The sequence below is a fragment of the Suricata suricatta genome, chromosome 1 (genome assembly GCF_006229205.1).
Source record: "Suricata suricatta isolate VVHF042 chromosome 1, meerkat_22Aug2017_6uvM2_HiC, whole genome shotgun sequence".
Lineage (NCBI taxonomy): Eukaryota > Metazoa > Chordata > Mammalia > Carnivora > Herpestidae > Suricata > Suricata suricatta.
The window spans coordinates 153517897-153535875 of NC_043700.1; the positions used below are offsets into that span (position 1 = coordinate 153517897).

At 35.0% G+C, this 17979-nt stretch overlaps 1 protein-coding gene across 10 annotated transcripts in view; it reads right to left on the reverse strand.

Annotated features, from left to right (window-relative positions):
- Window positions 1–17979, reverse strand: part of FIP1L1 (factor interacting with PAPOLA and CPSF1) — a 78584-nt gene that overhangs the window by 14505 nt on the left and 46100 nt on the right. For 7 of the 10 annotated variants that reach the window (XM_029945748.1, XM_029945741.1, XM_029945761.1 and 4 more), the window contains 3 exons: window positions 7856–7882; window positions 5768–5822; window positions 4091–4146 (listed from right to left, as the gene is read on the reverse strand). In XM_029945748.1, the coding sequence (XP_029801608.1) occupies window positions 4091–4146; window positions 5768–5822; window positions 7856–7882 (138 nt within the window). The remainder of the gene's footprint in view (window positions 1–4090; window positions 4147–5767; window positions 5823–7855; window positions 7883–17979) is intronic. The other 3 variants (XM_029945754.1, XM_029945784.1, XM_029945793.1) reach the window with 1 other exon arrangement.

Sequence of the window (17979 nt, forward strand, 5' to 3'; positions counted from 1 at the left end):
TGGCTGCATGGTGTCAGCTCCTGAATCTGCCACTTACTTTGTGCTACTGGGGAAACCACTTAATGTGGCTGTTCTTCAATTACCTCATCCATAAAATGGGAACAGTAACAGTACGCCTACTGTAAAGACTATCAGGATTACATGAGTTAACAGTGTTTTGTCTAAAGTAAGCATAATATGTTATTAATCTAAATCTCAAAATAGTTTTTCATGGAACTTCCAACGTTGATTTTAGAATGGATATGTAAGAGCAATGGCCCAAGACTACCTCAGAAGCAGAATAAGTAGGTAGATTTTGCTGCACCACATAGGAGAATTACAATAAAACTCAATCATTAAAATAATGTGGCATTATTTGCAAAGGGACAGTTAGTGAAATGAGTAGTCTAAGAAGCCAAGAAACAGACTCAAGTGCACATGGAAAATGGAACGTGAATGGATGGGACATCAAAACCTCAGGAAGGACAGACTATTCAACAAATAACACTGGGACAATTACATCATTACCTTGTAACATCGGCAAAAATGAATGCCGGAGGGCTTAAGGACATACATGAAAAACAAAATTTGAAAACTTGAGGGGAAAATCTTGAGATGGAGAAAGTCACAGTTCAAATGTGAACCCAATTAAAATTTTTTATTATTTATTTTGAGAGAGAGCAAGCAGAAGCAGGCTAGGGACTGAGAGAGAGGGGAGAGTGAGAATCCCAAGCAGGCTCCATATTGTTAGTGCAGAGCCCGAAGTGGGGCTCAAACCCATGAAACCATGAGATTATGGCCTGAGCTGAAACCAAGAGTTGGACACTTAACCAACTGAGCCACCCAGGCTCCCCAAATATGAATCCAATTAAAATGTAGTATGGTTTTACAGTTGATGTAAGTCTAAGGTAATTTCAATTTGCCATTGGAACTTTCTCCTTTGCAGGGCTTGAGTACTATAATGATCTTTACTGTATACAACATTTATAAAGTCATAATAATGTAAATATGGTTTATTGTTTAGCTTTCAGAATAAAAAATATGTGAGACAGTTTGGGTTATAGGACGGAAAATAAATGTTTCTAAGCAGAAGTATGGCTGACCAAAGCTGGCAGGCAGAGGGGGAAGGCGAGGTAAAGCCTTGGAAATCTGCACCTTAACAGGTACTGGTAGTACATGAAAACGAGGAAACATAGATTAAAGAAAGTCATAACTTCACTGGTGGGGAAAAGAGAGGGGCAGTGATGGTAAGTGAGCAAAATACACATCTATCCTAAGAGGACGAATAATAGATGGTATCTATAGTTCTATAAATCAAGAAATAGAGTGATAAGCTTATCCAAAAATACCATGCAGACCATCAGAAGAACTAAAAAGCAACAAAAATGCTGGTCTGTGCAGTTCTTTGATATTTCTACAAAAATTACTTTTTAACTGAGCACAATATATTTAAGTTTATTCATTTTGAGAGTGTGTGTGAATGTGCATGAGCAGGGGAGGGAGGAGAGAAGGAGAGGGAGAGAGAGAGAATCCCAAGCAGGCTCGACATGGGAGTCAATCCCACAAACTATGAGATCGTGATCTGAGCCGAAATTAAGAGACGCTCAATTGAGCCACCCAGGTGCCCATATGAGCACAATTTTAATATATTAATATGTACATCAAGAAAATTAATAACCAGTGTTTGAGGATAAATTCTAAAATAACAAAGGTAAAACAGAATTACCAACAAAGAGGAAGGTGTATCATAACCTTCATTCCAAGGTTCTGTTTTATTAGGATGAAGAAAACTCCTTTCTTCTCAGTAATTATTGCAATATACTTTATAATTTTTTAAAATGTTTTATTTATTTTTGATACAGAGAGAGACAGAGCATGAGAGGGGGAGGGGCAGAGAGAGAAGGAGACACAGAACTGGAAGCAGGCTCCAGGCTCTGAGCTAGCTGTCAGCACAGAGCCTGATGCGGGGCTCGAACCCACAGACGTGAGATCTGACCTGAGCCGAAGTCAGAGGCCTAACCAACAGAGCCACCCAGGCACTCCTACTTTAAGTGCTTAATAAACATTAAAAAATGAAATCTTCCACAAGGAAACTGTATAGGTAATCTCAAGAATTACGTCTTCATACTTCTGATATGGACTATTCCTCATGTGTACTGAAACAAATATACAAGGAATCTCACGAAAAAGAAAATGGCAAGTGCCTTAAAAAAGGGAAAAGTAAAATTTTAAATAATTAAACAAGTAACATGTGTCAAGGCCTTACTTATTATGGGCCCTGTGCTGAGCACTTTATGTTCAAAGCTGATTTTACAGAGGAGGGAAGGGATTTAGGTTATTTAACTTATCCCAAGTTACGAGGAACCCGCCCCCAGGCTAAATGCAAGGTCTATGCGTTAACACTCAGGCTACGGGGCCTCGAAGTGCAGGAGAGAGAACTCAGAGCTTGCTGGAGATGGTGGGGATAATGATAAAAATCACAGCTAATATTTGAGTGTTAAATAGCGCGACTAAAGTGCTTTAATGTGGTCTCACTAAACTTCAACCCTATGAGGAAGAATTATGCTATTTAATAGTTGAAGATCTATGGAAGAAGTGCAGATCTATGGAAGAAGTGAAGATCTATGCCTCGAAGTGCAGAAGAAAGAAGAAAAATGAGAGGGAAAAACAAGATTCCAAGCCAAGGAGCTTCAACCCTATAAGGAAGAATTATGCTATTTAATAGTTGAAGATCTATGGAAGAAGTGAAGATCTATGGAAGAAGTGAAGATCTATGCCTCGAAGTGCAGAAGAGAGAAGAAAAATGAGAGGGAAAAACAAGATTCCAAGCCAAGGAGCAGGACTTCCTGGGAGCCCAGCAAGAACTAATCAATGAACCAACAAGTCAGTAATAAAAGGCTGTACAATCACTGAAACAAGTCAACAGTGGATGGATGGCACACATGCAATCTGAACAAGGTGGGTCTGAAGGACACTACAACACCCCGATCCAGACACCTACAAGGTAAATGGAGGCAGATGACAGACACTTGATCTACTACCAAGATTTATAACTTGTACAGTGCAAAAGCCTTTGGAAGCATTCAGTGTTCTCCATCCCAAGTGATACTATCTGAATATGTGACGTCACCGTTTCTCTCCCAGATTATTCCAATAGCTTCGTGTTCCCCAAATTAAGCAGCATTTTTGCCATTTCTCTTTCAATCCACCCTACGAACCCACAATTTCCTCACAGTAAGGAGCCAGAATGGACCTTTTTCAAATGTGAGTCTAACAACTTTATAGCTCAGCATAAAATTAAATCGTTCCTCACAGCCTTCTGAATAAGGCTGAAAATCTATACAGCATGGCTGTAACACCTTGCATAACCTCCTGTCTCATCTCTAAACATTCACCATGCAATCTCTATACCCCAGCCACACCACACTTCTTTCAGTTCAAAAAGCCTACCACGTTCTCTCTCACCTCTATGCCTCTGAACATGACTGGAAACTCAAAAAACATCTCCCTCTCCGCTCCTTCTGGAGAGGTGTCTCCCACGATACCTTCTTCCATCACGTGGCTGCTCCTCATTAGCCTATAAACTTAATGAGGATTTATAGTTTACTGTATCCTTAAAACCTAGTGCAATGCATAGCACTTTTAAAAGAAATGAATGAATGATCAAGAGATCTAAACAGAAAAATGGTATCAGAAGCCCTTAGAATGAATTACTTTGTAAAGAGTGGACAGGAAAGAGGATCAAATGATCTAGAAGAAAAAACAGTGAGGGGAAAAGAGAATAAGGTTAGCTGGATGACACGAAGCAAGGAACGAAAAGATTATGAATGAAGTTTGAGACAATTTCCAGACAAATCCTAAATTCTTTTAGGAAAAGGCAAGGTCCAAGTATTTGTGCTGTGTCACCATTTACTCATCATTAAGAGTATAGTTGATAAAAAATGAAAATTCTTCGGTAAAGTAACCTAGAATGTAAGACATATTCTTTTAGTTAATATTTTTTAACTGCTCTATAAGCTAGTATTTAAAACCATGGAAGTATGTTTTTATTGCTTTAAAAATATCTAAATACTGGTTAAATTGAATCTGGACAGTTAAAAATAATACTTACCATTGCCATATGGAAAAGCACGTGCAGAACGACTATCGTAACCAGAGGAATGTCCACTGTTGAAGAAAAATGTATTTTTATGTGCTACAAATAAGTTCTAAATTTTAATAGTTTGGTGCAAATGCAAAACATCAAGGCAGAATTATGACTTTCATTTAACTACCATATAATGATAAACCTTAATTCTGTAATTTTATTTTATAATATGAAAACAGATTTTTAACCTCAAAACATATTAAACCCACTTATAAAGAAATATATAGCTTGCTAGTACTTTTAATGTGAATAATCCAATGAATTCAGCTTGATTCCCAAAAGAAACTGAGAGAATAACAGAGTACTTGAGACTTTGCTAAAATTTAATCTTAAACAAACAAACAAACAGGTTTGGGGCACCTGAGTGGCTCAGTCGGCTAGCATCTGTCTCTTGATTTCTGGCTCAGGTCACAATCGCATGGTTCATGAGACTGAGCCGTGCAGCAGTTGCTGTGCTGAGCCTGCTTCAGATTCTCTCTCTCTCTCTCTCTCTCTCTCTCTCTCTCTCTCTCTCTCTCTCTGTCCCTTCCCCACTTGCACTCTCTCTCAAATAAATAAATACACTTTAAAAAAATAGGTTTTAATGATCTAGAAATTCATGCCCCCTCCAGACAGGACAAACAAATAATACTTTTTAACATTTGATGATTGAGAAAATTATATATTTAACAAGGACTTAATAAAATTATATTCTTATATTCTCAAAAATTATATCCTTATATTCTCACAATTAAGACTAGGCTTTATCAGTTCCTTGTTGAAAATTATGCATGGTTTGATGCTATTGATGTAAAGTTCTCAATATTTTTCTATTAATAGAATTTGTATCACGTTTTCTGAAATACATTAGTTTCATAGAATTTACTCGCTACTTAAGAGAAAACAGTAATGGCTACCATTTTTTTAAGTAAGTTCTATCTGCCAAGAACTGTGCTGATTGTTATTTCACTAGCTGTTTTAATCTTCACAACTCTAAACCCCATTTGGTGAAAGAGGAAACAAAGTCTCAAAAAGTAGCTATGAACCTTGCCTGGCAACACAAAACTAGGGAATTCTGAAGACAAATTTGAGCCACATCTGAGATGTAGTGTTGTTCAACACCATGCTGCCATCTATATAAATAGATGGCATCTATGTAAAAAGGTAAATACTCTTTAGTACAGCACTCCTAGAATAAAAAAATAAGGCTACTGCCATGCAGAATGGATCCAACCTTCCTTTGTGAAAGTTGAGAGTTTCTGCAGGCTCATAAGGAATATGGTGGCTTTTCTTTACTATGGTCCCTGATAAGAACTGTCCTTACTTAGTCCTAAAACAGACATGCATTATTCATGATTACTAGTCATCTGTACATACCACAAAAATGACTAGGAATTTCTTTCACCAGTGTGTCATAACTCAAACCAAAATATTTCAAAATACTATCATTTGGTTTTCTCTGTACTGTGTTGTTACAGGACTACAGGTCAAACATCTTATATAAAAGTAACTAACACAGGTCTAGACTCATGAATTAAAAGGGAGGCACTACTTAATGTTTACAAAGTGAAATCTCTGAAAATATTACCAAGACATGTATATGATTTTTCTGTCAAAAGTCTACCAATGATAAGAAGTTTTACACTATCCATACTGATTTACCTTTCTATTGTTGGGATAAGAGACGGAGGTGGAGCGCCTGGTGGAGGAGGAAAACCTGAAACATTCAATCATAAGATAAAAAAGTTAATAGAATGTACATTTAATGTCAAGTGTGAAACAAAGTTGCTGCGTCTCACTAAATTTCTCTGGGGACATAACGTGCTTCTCTATGTTACAATGGACAGAAAACATGGAGCTTAAACTTATAAACAGATTTTTTGAGCAATAAAACTTTAAATGAACAGTCTGGTCTACTACACAGAGCACAAACTGGGAGTCAGGACACTCGGTCTTATTTTCAGCACCACACACAGCCCATTTTGTGAGTATGAGAAAGTTAATCTCAATGCCTTACCTTATCCATATATAAAAGAGTAGTAGTGTTGCCACCAGATATGTTATACTTGAAATACTTTTGAAGAAAAGCAAATAAAATAGCATTTACCCCTTTCAAAAAATATTTTGTTTTAGATGTATATAAATTTCCTTTAAATTATAATTTTTAAATAAAATCTTACCAGTAAATATATAAATGCTTAAGGCTCAGAACATCCATTATAAAATATGTTTTAAATATAAATAGCACAACCCTAAAGAACTATTTTACAAAGAAGGGCACATAATATAGTTTCTGGATTAGTTTGAAAAGAAAATAATTTGTATCTTTATATCATGAGGTCTGCATTCCCAATAATTCATAATACCTAAATGAAAAACCACAGAATATGGCTAAAAGGGACCTTAACAGTTAATCTACTCTGCACTTTCAAGTTCAGATAGGCAATAAAGCATCCCAACAAAAGACTTTAAGATTCTACAACTTACGATACCAATTCCTTCCAAGTTCTAACAATCCTTGCTATTAGGAAATGTTTAAATTATGTAATTTAAACCTCTCACACTACAATTCATATGCTGTCCTTAATGAGAACATGAAGCAATCATTGTCATATTCTCTATCACCCTCTACATATTTGAAAACACTTCCACTAAGCCTCCTTCTTTAGTACTCGATGTAAATATGAATCCCAGTTCCCTTCATCCTTCTCAAAGTCCATTTAAATCCATTTTCAGCCCTGCTGCAAGTTGTTTCAAATTCACCATGCTCATCTTTACTGCGCCCAGTTTCAGGATCTGTCATTCCTCTATTAAACATCTCAGAACTGTGAAGTGCAGCAATTAATAGGATTAAAAATCCTATCTTACACACCCTTTCAACCACATTTCTTTTTAAACGAGACACACCAATGGTTCCTTTATGACTTTTCCTGATCAGTCTTTCTCAGCCACATTGATACACAATCAATGACTCACTATACCACCACTATATATGTATACTATCCTATGCTAACCAAACTCCACAATTTGTTTATCGAGGTCATTGTGAATTCAGACCCACCCTTCCAAGCACTGTCCTCCTTCTTGTGTTTATATTCCTTGGCCTTTAATATTGAACTCCATAAATACACTTGCTATCACATTTGCATCACACAGCAAAAAAATATTTTAAAAAAGACAACACTGACAAGTATCAAAAAACCCACACTTGGTCACATATAAACTACTGGTCACACCATTACAACAATCAACAATTTAACGACCACCCTAAGAACAACCATCTGACCAGTTGTCAGTCTACCTAACTGCATGGTTCAGAATGTATTTTCTCATGATACTGAGTTATTTCAGCAGGGTAAAGAAAAAAAATCAGAAACCATGAAAAAGTCAAGATAAATGATCCTTCTTGTCTCTTTGTAGTTGCTTTAGCATGTAAAAAATTCATTGGTTTGAAAAATTTTTTTCATAAAAATTTTATTTTATATCCCATACTGTTTTCTTCAATAAATTGCTATGGTGAGAATTTTCTCAGAATCTCTATTTCTACAAAAAGTGGGTAAGACAGGTATAAGAAAACTAAGTATCTTAATCAAAACTGGAATGAAGCAAAGGCAGAGCTGAAAATAGGACCTTGAAATCCCAATAGCCTACTCCATAGTCTAACCATATCGACACTGTCCCTCCTGTAACTATAAGCTTGAAATTTCATGTTTATTAACAATGATGGAGAAAACATGAAAAAAGTTTTACCTGGAGGTGGTACAGTTATTGGAATACCTAAAAAACAAGTGATGAAATTTAATATAGTAACTGGATTTTATAACCTGTTATGTTTTTATGCCATCACCAAAAAAAAGACCTTTGAAATAAACCCCTCGCCTCATTTTCCTGGCTTATTCACTCAAAAGAAGCATTCTGTTTTCTTGCAGAGGACCAACAATTCCAGTACAACATCCGACTTCCTGGTGAAACCCAAGTCTAACAACTTGGTAACAAGACTTCCCCCACTACGTGTAATCACAAAGTTAGACAGCAGTTAAAAAAGCACAGTTGTGCATTTTTTGTGCACAACTATCAAACTCCATGAAATTAACACTAAGTTTGAAAATCAACATCTGATCTTATTTTAATAGAGAAATTGATCAGTGGGGTCTTTAATACTGTACATAATATGAGGTAACTATGAAGATGATGAATATTCACTTTTGTAAAGCTTTGTAGGACCTTCAAATGTTGCCGTGGATTGTTTTACTACTATTGACAGGACTGGGGAAAGGTTATTATTTCCTCTGATATGTGGAAACAGGAAAGGGGGATATAGCCAATTCATATATATATGTATATACATATATATGTGTATATATACATACATACATACACACACACACACACATATGTATATATATATATATATATATATATATATATATATATATATATACACACACACACACACACACACACACACACACACCCCCAGGGCACATTAAGAAAATGTGGACAATTTACTTCTAAAGGAATCACTATATACTAATCTGGGTGACTCTCATTCATATTTGCACAGATATAAACTTTAAGAAATAAACTATGTATAAATAAACATTCTCAATTTACACTGGTTAAATGTGCCCTTAAATCCTAATGTAAAACTTATGTGGCATACAAATTCTATCTTTTGTATGAAGAATAATGACATTTCTAACTAGGAAAATAGAAAAAAATTTTTTCATAAAAAATTTTATACCATAATTTCAACATTCAGGATGGTTTACTAAATCCTATCTTAAAAACTGCATCAAAATTAGTCCAAAAGAGGGGGAGGGGGAAAAGTCAAATTCATTAATTAAATGCATGGGGAAAAATAATGAAAACAATCACTTTCAAATGTTTCCTTGTCGATGGAAACATCTGCTCGTAATTTAAATATTTTCTGTGCAGGTTTTACCAGAGTAACAGGTTTATTAAAAAAAAAAAAATCTTAAGGCAGCCAGTGGTTTTAAAATGGACAATGAAGCACCTGATTTAACTGCCCACACAATAAAAGTATATGCTAAACTTACAAAACCAACAAGACTGAAAAAGATATATAAAAGATATGTAAGCCATTATATTTCTTTCAAAAATCACGAGACCTCCAAATGCCTACTAACTTCATCTACACTTCACGGCAGTTCTGGTCCATCCTGAAGTTACCTTGCTGCTTCCTATATTACTAAAAGAATCCAGGAAACAATAGAAGCTAGCAGAGTCCTAGACACCATACTAAATGGGAAAAGGAAGAAAGGCAGATATTAAATGTTCTATCATTAATATCTTTTATTACCTGATTTTCTTTAGAACAGTATGAAGTCTTTCACAGCACTGTTTAACTCCACTACGTGGCCTAGTTTTACATTTAAATACATGACTGTTTCCTTAGGTGTACAGCAGCCCCTCCTCAGACATGATTCCCGCCCACAGTCTCAGTTAGCCAAGTCAAGCACAGTCCAGAAGCCGGTGATCCTCCTCTGACATACACTGTCAGAGGGTAAACAGTAGCCTAATGCTACATTATGTCACGGTGCCTGTGTCATTCACCTCAATTCATCTCATAACGTAGGTATTTTATCATCTCACATCATCACAAGAAAGGCAAGCACAATAAATATTTTGAAAGGGAGAGATCACATTCAAATAACCTTTATTACAGTATATTGTTATAACTGTTCTACTTTATTATTGTTAATCTCTTACTGTGACTAATTTACAAATTAGGCTTTATCACAGGCATGTAAAAGTGGGGAGAACACCTAGTGGATGGATATAGAGTTCAGTACTTTCCACCATTTCAGGTACTCGGAGTCCTGGAACATACCCCTTGCAGATAAAAGGGAAGGCTACTGTATAAGACAGAGAACTCTGTAATCCTAATAAACTACTCAAATGGATACATGAGCAACATGCATCACTTTGGCTAATGCTCACTGCAACTTACTAAAATGTGAATTAATGCAAAATAACTTAGAAATTACTTGTGAGTCCTCTCAAAAGTTAGCCTTCCAAAATACCATCAAACTTTCACAAAACATAAAGATAAAAGTTATAATCAAATTATTAATTATGCTATGAAGGTTATTAAAATTGGTCTTTTTTCCTAATGTCAGAGTGAGAGACAGCGAGGGAGGGGCATCAAGAGAGGGGGACAGAGGATCTGAAGCAGGCTCTGCAAGGACATCAGCAAACCCAACGTGGGGCTGGAACTCACGAACCATGAGATCATGACCTGAGTCAAAATGGGACTCTGCACTGACTGAGCCACTCAGGCGCCCCAAATCACAATCTGCTGTTAATCTTAATCTTACTATAGTAGTGGCACAGGACAGGTATTTTTCAACAATGAACTGTGAAGAATTAATGAAAAGAAAAACCATGCTATATATAAATAGCTGTCTTTCCAGTCCATATCTATTCATCACAAAGTTAGTATGAGAACCAGAAAAGGTCCTTGAGAAAGCTCTAAGATATTTGAGTGCAAAGCTTTACTGGTTAATGTTTACTGAACCAGAACCACAAAGTAAATAAAACACAATACAAATGAATTCTTTGGTATTATCAGATATATTTTCAAAATGCAACTACAAAAGTTTAGTATGTGATATAATGTTGGATCAATATAATTCTCGTGTAAAAATCACTCTTTAGTATTTGACTTTTGATAACAAGAGAAACCTGAGTAAGAAAAGAGATAACTGGCCTCAAAACTTCCTGTCCTCACCTTCAACACTCCCACCCTCCTGGCTACACACACGCTACCTAACCAACAGGTATCAGTTCCACAGTAAGTATTGTGTTTTACTGTTTCCTTTATCTGTAAAATGAGTATGAAAAAAATTTATTTCCATGGAAAGCCTTGCATAACAGTAATAAAAGTAAGATTTCTAGTCCTGTAGGCCAAAGCTTTGAGAAAACTAATATTCAAGTTCTAATAGGACTGTATAGATTAGGTTTTAGAATTTTAGTGAGCAAAAGAAACACCTGGAAGAGTTTGTGAAAACACCGACTGTTGGGTCCTGGCCCTAGAGTTTCTGATTTAGTAGGTCTGCAGTGTGGCCAAAGAATTTACATTCCTAACAAGGAAATGATGACGTTGCTGAGTAGGGACCATACTTTGAGAATCAATGAGTCAGATCCTAAATTTTGCTATGGATTGCTGCTAAATAGCTCAATATTCAATACACATGAAATAAATTCCATTCCAAATGTTTATGAAACAAACAGAACATGGAAAACTTTGAAGTAAAATAATACAGCTATTTGACAGCCTATACTATCCAGCATCTTCAAAAGAAAGAGAATCAGATATAATTTTTCCTGTAATGCACACTCTCAATGTAAAGCATGGGGGTGGGGGACCTAAAATCCTATATAAGAAGTGAAGAAATTGAGGCAAAGAATTAGAAAGGCAGCATCCCTGTGATACCTAAGGCAATTTATTATATTTTAAAATTCACACAAAATTAATAGAGGCTCTGTACTCAGCAACAATAAGAACTGTGTATGAGGTCATTCTCAATGTAGCTCATTATTTTTCTAAGGCAGAAAAAAGTTACATGCTCGATACCCTCTGACATGGCTTCTAATGATCCCTGCCTCCTGGTACTTATGCCTTTTTACACATTTGGTATTTATGCCCTCCCCTGAGTATGAACTAGATAAATAATGACTTATTTCTACAAAAAAGATCCAGCAAAAGTGACAGGATGTCATTTGGGCTTAAAAAAAGGCCTAAAAAGTTAAAAAAGACAGTGACTTCTATTTTGCCTGTATCCTCTACTGTCTTCTTAACATTCATCGTTTCATGTACCAAGTTGTAACACAGGAGAGGAAATGAATCTTGATTTCAACAAAGAAGCGACTGATCTTGAAAGAGTCCTTCTCAGTCAAGCCTTTGAGATGACGATCTCAAAGTCTGTGGCAGACTTTGAAGCAGAGACCCAGCTAAGCTGTCTTTATATTTCTAACCCACAATAACTATTCAATAATAAATGTATGTTGTTTGAAGCCACTACTTTCTGGAGTGATTGGCTACTCAGCAACAACTAACCACCTGTTATAATATGTATGTATATGTATAATAACTACCTATCATTTTTCTATTAAGTTCAAGTGAATGAAAAAAGTATAGCAGAATTATGCAAATTATGCTTCCAAGTTCTCACAAATTCCTAAATTTCATCGGCACTGTTATGTTACAAATAGGTAAGTTTGATCACTTTCCTTAACATTGATTTCTACTTCTATTATCATCAAGCTGTGTAAGTATATTCTGCACAAAGAAACTGAGTACCTAGAGTCAAGGTTTATAAAAATCTTTAAATATTACCTTCCACACTACATGCTTTTCTATATATCAGTATTTTTTATACACACACACCACACATATTGTCTACTATCTAGCCTTTAAGAAAAGAAACAGATGTAGAATACCATAGAATTATTTAATAATTAAAGTAAAACAGTTTATTACCAGGTGTAAAAAAAAGATGAGAGTAATGGTTTTTAAAAATTTGTTAAAAGGTCATATGGTCGCAAAACTTAAAGCAACCAAGTTATCAAGTCTACTCCATACCTAAAAGCTAAACAAGATAATTTTCCACTAACTATAAAGTGAACTATTTTATTCTTATTAAGATTACTTAGTCCTCTAATTTATAATCTAAAGCCTGAACACAAAAATCCCACATTAGACAAATAAAAATATCTCTGAATACAAATGTCAGTGTTTTTACAAAGAACTTTACATAGAAACTGGTCTCTATAAGCTCCAATGTTATCACAAAATGATTGGAAGAGTAGCACAAACAAAAGGCAAATATTAAACCATGATTAAATTCTATAAAATGTAGCATCTATAGTATATTCAAAATGTAACTATTATAATGGGAACACCCATGAGAAAAAAGGACATTCGAAAGTCATCATTGTAAAGAAGGTTTTAATATCCATTAAGTTTACATTTAAATTAATTGTGCCAGAAATGTTCAAATGAAAAATAATTAGATAATTAGCATTATTCCCTATTTTAAAATTACTGAAAATATTGATAGGCTCTTGGGGGTTTTCTAATATAAAAAAACTAAAGAAAAAATGAGTACAGTTCTCAAAAAACTTCAAGGAATATTTTTTAAAGGTACTTCTGGAAAAAAGATTTTTGGCAAATAGCATCTGTTATTAGGCAGATTTACAGTATAAGACCAAAAATCTTACAGAACTATAAAAATTAGACTAATAAATATATTCATAAAATAGACTCTCAAAATTGTACTTTCTCAAGGGTACAGATAATATTCATCCAGAACAGGCCACACTTTTGCTAATGCGGCAGTTCTTAAAGTGTTATTCCTAGGGGTCTCTACCCTTCTAAGGAATCTGCAAGGTCAAAAGCACTCTCATAAAAATACTAAGAAGTTATTTGCCATTTTCATGCTCATTTTCATACGAGGGTCCAATAAAGTTTTCTAGAGGCTGCACAGTGTGGGGAACCACAAAAAGATTCTACGCAGAAACAAACAGGAGCATCCAGCTTTTCTCTACTAAGCCACACCGTAAAACAATATTTGCAAAAGCATAAAACAAGGCCACTCTTTGCACTGTTTTTTGTTGTTTTGAAAAAAGTATTTTACATAATACAAATGTTGTCTGAATGCTAATATGTAATGGATTTATTAAGAATATTTTAACATTTTCTCAGTTTTAAGTTCTAATACAAAAAAACAGATAAACCATGCATACATAAAACCTCTTTGTGGGATTGTTATAATTTTTTTTTTTAGAGTACAGTCTCTGACCAAAAAGTTTAAGACCCACTCTGCTGGAACCAGACTGCAAAGAGAAAACTAATCCACAATGTAGGCCTCAGAGGAAATGCAGAAAGTGCGCTGCCTTTCTCTCTAACTCCCGTGCCACTGCTAACCCCAAATCAAGATATTTAATGAATTAACACCATTTTTAAGTTCATATAAATCATGGCACTACGTGACTAGTGAGACACAAAGATACTTGACAATAATCTTTTGGAATGAATTTAGGAAACCCTTCTAAATTGCAGAACCCTAGATGTTTTCAAATCTAGATAAAAGGTAAATCTTATATCCAACTTTAAAAGCAGGGATGATTTTTCTCTGTGGTCTGAACTAGTTGGACTATAGTATTTCAGTGAAGCAAAGAGCCTTCTTCAACTTAACAGAATTCTACTCCTGAGAGTTTTAATTGCTCTGAACCATAGTCACATGAGCCTTAATTTTGATTAATTTAACAAGAAATGAGCTAAAATGAATCTACCTTCTTTCAATGAACTCTATTATAAAAAAAATGAAGATAAAATAGGATGACACTAAATTGACATTTAAAATTTTAAATTAAAAGTCTACAATAAAATGAAATATAGTTTGAACATAGTTTAAAAAAATAGTTTACAAACATTAATTATTTTAAAAACAAGATAAGCCAGACACAGGACAAATACTATAGGGTTTCACTTACATGAAGTACCTACAATAGACAAATTCATACAGAAAGAAAAAAAAAATTCATACAGAAAGAAAGAGAGGCTACCAGGAGCTGGGGTAGGGGGAAGGGTTATTGTCTAATGAGTATAGTTTTGTTATGAATAATGAAAAAGTTTTAGTTAGGTATAGACAGTAGTGACGGTTATAGAACACTGTCAGTGTATTTAATGCCAGTGAACTGTTTACATACAAGTGGTTAGAATAATAAATATTATGCATATTTTACCACAATAAAAAAAGTACCATAAAATCAACTGCACTATGTAACATCAATCTTTCCAATTTTATAATATTTTTTCCAACAAATATTTCACAAGTATATAATCAGTAAACAGACTTAACACAAATCAGGTAGGTAGCAAAACCTCAGTTAACTAGATTTAAAAAAAAAAAAATCTAGTTCCTCAACCTCCCTAACTTCTCTATCCACAAATATATATGCATGCACTTCAACATGAGGAAAATACAAAAAACAAAAACAAAAAAACCCAAGCTTTTAAAAGACATGCTATTGAGGTAAATACACATAGTACCATATATAATACAGCTTTCTTAACACAGGCCATGATTCATTTCAACACAGATAACAAAACAGGCTTTGAAGCAAAACTGCCTACTGGTTCTATTTTCTAGCTATTGCTTAAACATCTTAAGCCCCAGTTTTCTCTTCTGTAAAATTAGAATAATATCTATTTCAGATGTTGTCAAGAATCATATATATTGAGTTAATACATGAAATGTGTTCAGAACAGTACCCTCAATAGTAAGCAAGCATTCAAGAAATATTAGCTATTATTAGCTGTTACAAGTAACCCTTAATCAACATGGGTTTGAACTGTACAGGCCCACTTACATGTGGATTTTTTATAATACAGACCTATAAATTCAGTTTTTCTTCTTTATGATGTTAGTTTCTTTTCTCTAGCGTACTTTAAGAAAAAGTACATAATACATGTAACATAAAAAACACGTGTTGATTGTTTGTTATGAGTAAGGCTTCCAGTCAAAAATAGGCTATCAGTAGAATTTTCCAGGAAGTCAAGTTATCTGCAGATTTTTAACTGCCTGTGGGGGTTGGTGCCCCTAACTCTGGTATTGTTCAAGGGTCAAATGAATTTCTACTATTACTCAGTGAAAGCATGAAGCCGTACTAATGTATTTCTGAAAAATTTAACCAACAGAAACTAGGGGGTAGTTCAGTCAAAATAACAGACTTTCTGAAAATTAAGATGTTGAATAATCAATATTTTCAAGCCACTGCTAGTATGGTAGCAAGAAACCACAGTAAATACGTATTCACATAAAAAGCTAGTCCCAATGGCATGATATCCATTTAGGACGAGGTCCTATACATATTTCTTGCACTCCAATACAATATGTCTACTCCACTGTTCATACAAATCAGTTGTGGCAAATATTTTCTTTTACTAACAAGGTTTCCTGTGTGCTTGTGGCTATGTGTTTTAGGGGGTGGGAGGCAATGCTCCTCTCCTTGTCTGCTATTTGACCGTAAAAGTCCCTTGAATGCATGCAACCCCTATCACCTCATTATGCAACTGAGTCATGCTTGGAAACCTCCATCATTTTTTTTTCTTCAAACCAGGGCATTTTTGAGAGTGAATGGTAATAGTTATGCTGGAACAAAAGGTATAAAGTAACACCCATTCCAGGCAAACCTGAATGTACACTCTATTTATGAAAAAATCTGCATCTGAAAATACGGGTATAGTAAATGATTACTGTATTTGTCCTATCTTATACAGGCCTATGGGCTTTAAAACTTCTGCATTTCAAAACAAATGTTAACAAAAAAAACATTAAAATACGTTTAAATTTTCAAGGGATTTCCCCCCCCCTTTCTTTCTTTAGTATTTCTCTAGAAAAACTCTGGGTTTCTCTAAGAAAAAATTTTAAGGCAAACTTATAAAAAGACTCCAGAGCCACAGCTTTCTTTCATTAGCTGCTTTTAATTCTTAAGGTGATCTAAATTACAGTAAACTCTATAGAATGTACTGTAATCATGTGGTTCTGTGGTAAACGGTAACTGAAAATGTGGCTTTAATCAAGGAAGGCCTAGATTCGGTTGGTAAACATCCATGCACACTGTTATTGAAAGCTAGTACCCACTCTGATTGATAAGTGTCTAATTATATCAACTGTCAATCTGGTGTTATGGATACAAAATCATGTTAACTCAATTGGCAGTCCTACTTAGGGAATGTCCAGTATGCAAAAGATCTCTGTGATTAGCACTGTTGGGAAACATAGTTGGAAATATGAACTATCTTCTCTCCCAACAAACAACTCATGAGCTAGTAAAATTAAGGAGTAATTCAGATAGTCTCAATTTACAAATATTTGGTTTTAGTATGAATTGGTATCTCCCAGCCACCAGCAAATAGACCACAGTAAGGTACTACCTTAATCATCATCAGTATTCATCTGAGTTAGTATTCTTAAATGCTGGCAGGACAGCCTGGAAATTCTAAGAATAAGCAATCAAAGGAAATCCGGACAGATACTTAAAATATGGAAAGCATGTAGCTGAAAATTAACATTACAAGCATACCTCATTTTTTGCACCCACTTTATAGCACTCTGTAGTTACCGTGTTTTTAACAAACTGAAGGCTTGTGACAACACTGCATCATCAAGACTACTTGAGTCTTTCCCAAATGTTTGCACACTTTAGGTCTTTGTGTCACATTTAAGGAAACTGTCACAATATTTCAAACTTTTCATTATTTTATTTGTTGTGGCCATTTGTGATCAAGGATCTTCTAATGTTACTATTTTAACTGTTTTGGGGCACCACAAACCTCAATCATATATAAGACGGCAAGCTTAGTCAATAAATGTTGTTATGACTACCTCTGACCTTCTCCCCTTAGACACAACAATAATGAAATGAGGCCAGTTAATAGCCCTATAAGTGCCTATAAGTGTTCAAGTGATAAGAAGAGTCACAGGCCTCTCACTTTATATCAAAAGCTAGAAATGATTAAACTTAGTGAGGAAGGCATGTCAAAAGCTGATAGGCCTCTTGTGCCAAACAGTCAAGTTGTAAATGCAAAGGAAAAGTTCTTGAAGGAAATTAAAAGTGCTACTCCAGTGAACACACAACTGGTAAGAAAGCAAAATAGCCTTACTTCCAGTATGGAGAAAGTTTGAGGGGTCTGGACTGAAGACCAAACCAGCCACAACATTCCCTTAAGTCAAAGGCTAATCCAGGGCAAGGCCCTTGTAACTCTCTGCAATTCTATGAAGACTGACAGAGGTGAGGAAGCTGCAGGAAAAAAGTCTGGAGCTAGCAGAGGCTGGTTCATG